General features: G+C 48.3%; 1 protein-coding gene across 1 annotated transcript; it reads right to left on the bottom strand.

Annotated features, from left to right (window-relative positions):
• Window positions 1–253: 253 nt before the first annotated feature.
• LOC109156477 lies at window positions 254–2212 on the bottom strand. Its single transcript, XM_019304335.1, has one exon. It carries the CDS (start codon window positions 2210–2212, stop codon window positions 254–256), a length of 1959 nt encoding a protein of 652 aa, XP_019159880.1.
• Between the last annotated feature and the right edge of the window lie 4755 nt (window positions 2213–6967).

Raw genomic sequence — 6967 nt, forward strand, 5'->3', positions numbered from 1 at the left:
CTTCGAAGCCGTATGCCAGGAAAAATGGGTTTTCACTAGTCGCCCGTCTCTGTGTGGTTCGATAGGCCCATAGGACCCGGTCCAGCTCGTCCACCCAGTTTCCTCCAATGTCCTCCAGCTTCTTTCCAATTCCGTCCACTGTCATTCGGTTCGCATTCTCGACTTGCCCGTTGGCTTGATGGTAAGCGACGGACACCTTGGTGTGACGTATACTGTGTCGGTGACAGAAGTCGACGAAGGGCTGACAGTCGAACTATTGGCCGTTATCACTAACTATATGCTCAGGCAGTCCGAAGCGACAGATCACCTTCTTCCACAGGAAGCGTCGACACTGGTACTGGGTGCTGGTGGCTAGCGGCTTGGCCTCGACCCATTTAGTGAAGTAGTCGATGGCTACAACACAGAATTTCAAACGTCCGGGGGCGACTTGCAGCGGGCCCAGCAAGTCGATCCCCCATTTTGCAAACGGGATGGCCGTGGTGACTGGCGTATAGAATGTGGCGGGCCGAGTATCTTTTCGAGCTAATGCTTGACAAACCACGCACTTGGCTATCCATTCGATGTAGTCCCTCATCATGGTGGGCGAGTAGTACCCTTGGACGACTAACTTTCGGGCGAGAGTGTGGGCACCTTGGTGGGCAGCACAGATTCCGCGATAGGCCTCGTCCATTATCTTTTCCGCCTCGGGCCTGAGTAGACATCTAAGGTGGGGACCTCCGAATGATTGTTTGTACAACTTTCCGTCGATAATTTCGAATGACGGGGCCTTGCGACGGACCCGGGCGGCGACCCCGGGATCCTCTGGCAACTCCCCCTTTTCCTTGTATCGCCGGATGTCTTCGATCCAGAACATCTTAGGATTCTTCTCCCGGTCCCATACCTCGATCGCTACCTGTTGAATCTCCAAGGTCGTTTCCTCTATGCTAGGTCGAACCAGTTCCTCTTTTTGACAGATTTTGACGAGGTGATCCGGCACACCCTCTAGAGCGATCTTTAACAGTATGTCGGCTTCTGTATTTTCAGCTCGCGAAATGTACTCTATCTCGTACGTTCCAAATCCCTTTAGCAATTCTATCGCTTTTTCTTTATACTGGGCCATCCGAGCGTTCTTAGCTTCGCATGTCCCGGATATCTGTCCGACCACCAGACGAGAGTCGGTCTTAATTCGTAGGTGCTCCACTTCCAGTGTCTTGGCGAGTCGTAGGCCACCTAGCACAGCTTCGTACTCGGCCTCATTGTTAGATGTCGGGAACAGGTAGCTTAAAGCATAGTAAAGCCGGAATCCTTCCGGTGTAATTAACATGACTCCACCGCCACAATGTTGAAGACTTGTTGCTCCATCTGCATGCATCTCCCACCATTCGCCCGAATTATTTTCCGTAGCGTCCCGCTTGTCGCCTTCCCTTGCAGTGCATTCGACCAAGAAGTCGGCTAGGGCCTGCCCCTTGATTGATGGTCGAGGCTGGTACTCGATTCTATACTGAGTTAATTCTACTGCCCATTTCACAAGCCGACCAGATGACATGGGATTTCGCATTACGCTTCCCAGGGGTTGATCAGTCAAGACCCGAATGGTATGGGCTTGAAAGTAAGGCGCCAATTTACGCACAGTGGTCATCAATGCATAGACAATCTTCTCCAAGGGCGTGTACCGCGCCTCAGCGGCTTTCAAAGAACGGCTTACGTAATATACCGGGTGCTGGGCACGCTCTTCTTCTCGGACAAGCACTGAGCTCACCACTCTGGGGGAGGCTGCTAAGTATAAGAACAATGGCTCCCCAACCTGAGGGGTGGACAGCACCGGCGGTGTAGAAAGATATCTTTTTAGCTCTTCAAATGACTGTTGGCACTCGGCCGTCCACACAAAACCCTCTTTCTTCTTAATAGCTTCGAAAAAGGGCACGGCCTTATCTGCCGCTTTGCTCAGGAAGCGACTGAGGGTAGCCAGTCGACCAGTTAACCGCTGCAAGTCCTTAACGGTGCTGGGAGGCTGCATGTCTATGATGGCCTGTACTTTCTCGGGGATGGGCTCGATGCCCCTCTTAGTCACCATATATCCCAAGAATTTCCCACCTTGCACTGCGAATGCACACTTTTTTGGGTTAAGTCGAAGGTTGTATATAAGCATCACCTGGAAGCAGCCGGCCAAATCCTCCGCATGGTTAGTTTCTTCTCGGCTTTTCACCAGCATGTCGTCCACGTAGGCCGCCATGGATTTTCCAGTAGGTCTTGGAACAGTCGGGCGACCATCCGAGTATATGTGGCCCCCGCGTTCTTGAGTCCGAAGGGCATGACTCGGTAGCAATATACTCCATCCGGAGTTAAGAACGCGGTTTTCTCCTCGTCTACTTGGTGCATGAAGATCTGATGATATCCCCTTAAAGCATCCATGAAACTCAACAAAGTCGACCCCGCCGTCTCGTCGACTAACTGATCGATCCGAGGTAATGGAAATGGGTCCTTCGGGCAGGCCTTGTTGAGGTTGGTATAATCCACGCACATCCGCCAGGCCGGGGGTTTTGGTACAAGTACGACGTTAGCCAACCATTCAGGATACTTGACCTCTTGAATATGACCCGCGGCCAGCAGCGTGCTCACTTCCTTTTTTACAAACTCCCTTCTATCGTTAGGCCAAGTAACGTTTCTTCTGAATAACTGGTCGGTGGTCTGGGTCTATGGTAAGTCGATGAGCAATGATAGACCGGTCGACTCCTGGCATATCCTCTGGCCCCCAGGCGAAGACCAGTCGATTCTCTCGAAGTACCCTTATGTCCCCCTCCCGTATCTCCTCTAGGAGACCAACTCCAATCCGGACCCGTCTTTCTGGTCGTCCAGGGTCGATCTCAATCTCCTCTAGTTCCACGGCCGGCTCCGGGCGGGGTATCATTTCCTTCTTCGGAGGTCGTTCCGTGATCTCGTGGACCTGCATCTCACGCTTACCCATGCCCCTGCAAGCATGTAGATAACAATCGCGGGCGACTCTCATGTTGCAACGAACTGTGCCTATCCCACCCGGTGTGCAAAACCTCAGGCAGTGGTGCTCAATGGAGATCAACGCTCCCAAATTTTCCAAGCCCGGTCGACCGAGTATGGCTTTATGTGAACAGGTCAGGTCTACCACAATGAACTTCATGTCTAGTTTCTGTACATCGGGGTAGCAGCCGATTTCTACTGGCAGGGTGATGGATCCTTCTGCCTTCACCGAGTCGCCCGTGAAGCCGGCGTGTGGCGTCTTGACCGGGTTCAATTGCTCTCGAGTTAATCCTATTTTGGTGAAGGTCTCAAGGTATAATACGTTGACGCTGCTTCTAGTATCCTCCAGGATTCGAACGACCACCCCATTCACATCCATCGCAATGACTAGGGCATCGCGGTGCGACGTTTCTCCTATAGGCAGATCCTTGTTAGTGAAGGTAATGGGCTCCCGGCAAGCTTTCTTTGAACCTCCCTCTCGCCCGTACACTGTCCCTACGTACAATTGTCGGACCCAAGCTTTTCTAGTGTTCGCAGAGTCGATTCCCTTTAGTCTGCCGACTATCATATTAATAACCGACTTCTGTCGTCATTGGGTCTCATCTACCTCAGTCGCAGGCTGCTTGCCGCGACTGCTTTCAGCCGCTGCTGCGGGGTCGCCGTCCTCCCAGGCCGCCGACCTCCTTCGCCACTAGTTAGGAGGCGGGGTTCCTTGCTGGATGATTTCCTCCATGATTTTCTTCAAGTAGTAGCATTCTTCCGTGTTGTGGGTGTATGATTTGTGATAACGGCAGTATTTAGACATTTTACCTGGATCTTCGCTCGCCGTATGCTCTTCGATTGGGGGAGGCGGAGGAGGTGCGATCGCTCATACTTCCTGTACCAGATGCTGTGGAGTCGGCCTATAAGGGTGGACGCTGGGCCTTTCATATGGGTGTCGTGCTTCAGGTCGCCTAGCCGGTTCCGGGCGTCTCTCTTTAGTTTCCGCACGGGTTCTCTTTCCATTACCAGATCCTCCAACCTCTCGCTGTCGCTTATGTTTTATGGCCTGCTCCGTGTTGGCCCGTTTGTTAGCCGTATGTATGGCTTCCGCGTAGGTGGCCGGTCGGTTGTCACGTAGATCACGATACAACTGTCCGGATCGTAAGGATTCGATGAAGAAGGTGAGGATGGTCTGGTCCTCGACTTCTTCGAAAGACTGGATCTCTTTTTGCCACCGGGCCAAGTAGGTCTTGAGGGATTCACCTTCCTCTTGATGAACGTCCCCCAGGTGAGTCAGATCCTTTTGTGGCTTGATGTTGGCCGCGTAGTGACTCATGAAGCGGTCGGCCAGCTCTTCAAAGTTGTGTATTGATCCTGGGGGCAGAGCCACCAACCATCTTTGTGCCTGGTCCTTTTAGTGTTGGTAGGAAAGCGCGACACATGACAAGGTCTCGGACCCCTAAGACCTGCATATTAGCCTGATAGCTTAAAAGGTGTTCTCGCAGATCACCGGATCCGTCAAAGGTGGCCTGTTCCGGGAACTTGAAGTCACCGGGTACTTTGTTAGACATGATCTCGGAGGAGAAGGGCAAGGCGGTGAGCAATGTTCGCCCAGGGGACTTGGTCCTTCCTTCCATTTGCTCCTTCAGGTTTCGCACTTCTCGAGCCAGGTGAGCCACATCCTCGTCGTTTCGCGTGTGGTTCTCGGTGGACTCCGTGCTTTCGCCGGTCTCCGACTCGGCCTGTTGGTCATTGTTACGTCTAGGTCGCTCGGACCATCGTGCCCGAGTCCTAGTCCTCCTAGTACGGGCTTTCTCACGGGGCGGCCTCTCGATTTTGTGGATCCACCGGTGCGCGATTGGGCTCTCTCTCCCCCAATCGTTCTCTCGCGGATTGGAGCACGGTGTTCGGGCCGAGCCTGGAATGGACTGATCGTACCGGTACACTCTCTACTCGCCGATCTCCTCGCCTGCCTTCTCTAGATCTTTGAGGCGGTTGTTGATTGTGGGGCGGCGGTCGTGAAGACGACTGTTCTCCCATTCCCCGGTTTTCTGCAGCGATAGCCCGCCCAAGGGCTCGGATTTGTTCGGGAGTGAACGGTATCATTGATGGCGGTCGATTCAAGGGTGCCGACTCATTTTCTTGACTTTGGGCGTTTCGTTGATTCAACTGCTCTCTCAAGTCGACTTCTGGAGCGTTGTTACGGTTATTCGCCTGGCTTCGTCCCTCCGACATGCTACAAAACTCTTATCCTTCTTACGATATCCTCGTTGGTCTCATGAACTCGCCCGCTCAGAAAAGTACGCAGCTCCTTGTTTCAATCCCCACGGACGGCGCCAGTGTTGGTTTTAGGGTTTTTGGGCCCAGGGAGGTCCAACACAACCTTAGTCGGTGGATTCACCTTTCAATAAAAGAACTTTCTTTAGAAGGAAATGAAAATAGCAGAACGGTGCCTCTCTTATTGCCTGGGCATGGACTCGCCCCTTTCACAATGGCGGAGGGGCCTTTATATAGTAGGCCCTCCTTCAGCTGAGTTAAAGTACATTGAAGGCTGCTTTAAAGCTAATTACATTTTAAGACCGTTGGGTGCCGTTACCAGGCCGGCCAACGGCTCCTTTGGGTTCCCTAACGGTTCGCTCGGTCGAGCCCTTTAAATGCCGCGATAAATGCCACTCAACGGCTCTTTGCCGAGTCTTCTCTTCAACCTGGGCCGTGACCGACTCCTGGACTCGGCCCAGGCCTCTGCCGGGCCCTACTTCTGACCCATATTCTCACTTACTGGGTCGCTACCTACCCACTCTGGAATCTTCCCCATCCTGGGCCTCTTCTCTTGGGCCCGGCTTCTTGGGTCGGGGTCCTCACCCCATCAGTAACAATTGTCATTGACAAACTTTCAAAACAATTTGTTTCAACAACGAATGTAAATTAAAAAAAAAAAAACAATGATTTCATTATTGTTGATGAAAAGTATGTACGCCAATTTATTACTCTTGTTAAATTAAATAAATTAGTAGCTACAACAAAAAATAATAATACATATGCATTTAATTAATTTAGAATTAGATGTCTATAATGCCTTTATTTAAAAATTATTCATTATAAAAAAAAATTAAAAGAAATATAATTTCATTATTTATATTATCTTTATTTTCTATAATTTAAAGATTCATTTCCTTCAAATTTATTAATTTATTATATTACTATATTGTCCATTATCTTCTATTTACAATATCTTTTAATTAAATATCAAAGTTATAATACAAAATATGTTATATATATTTATTTACCAAGTATTTTATACAAATATAATAAATATTAATATTTTATTCAATACTTTCACATAATAACCTACGACGGACATCTCACAACGCATGAAACATGTAGGGGAAAAACTACAACTACCAAATATCAATAGGTGCTTGTAAGATAAAAAGTTAATAGTACAACTAAGATCCCATCATATACACAACAAGGCAAATCTAAAGCTTCCTACACCATAATCTCATTACACAACGAATTCATCTATGCTATACCACCAGTAATCCAATTGCACATGACACACTACTAATAAAAAAAATGGACATGTACTGAAGATGAAGACAATGACAATGCTAACCAAAAGAGAGTTAAGAAGAATTAGAGAAATTTAAACCAAAAGTAGTATTTATTTATACTATCGTTTTTAGACTAAGTATTTAGACTAACGTTATTAAAAAGTTGCAAATATTTATTTTACTGACAATATAATCAATCTCTCATATATTATCTTGCATTTATATATACTTTAAATTACCGATTTAAATAAACAAATTCAACATTTAATTTATTTACCTATACATGAACATCTCCGATATAAAATTGCATTGATATACTTTAAAACACTTATTTAAAAATAATCATTGGACATTATTCTATTTGCGCAAAACGCGTAAAAAAAACTAGTAGTTTTATAATTATGAACATAGACTGTGTCCACCTTGCAAGGTGGACACGGTTCCACGGCATAGCGATC

The sequence above is a fragment of the Ipomoea nil genome, unplaced genomic scaffold (assembly GCF_001879475.1).
Source record: "Ipomoea nil cultivar Tokyo-kokei standard unplaced genomic scaffold, Asagao_1.1 scaffold2730, whole genome shotgun sequence".
Taxonomy (NCBI): Eukaryota; Viridiplantae; Streptophyta; class Magnoliopsida; order Solanales; family Convolvulaceae; genus Ipomoea; species Ipomoea nil.

Bases quoted from the DNA above. Each gene is read 5' to 3' on its own strand.
- LOC109156477 (XM_019304335.1), bottom strand. From the start codon at position 2,212: ATGGCGGCCTACGTGGACGACATGCTGGTGAAAAGCCGAGAAGAAACT.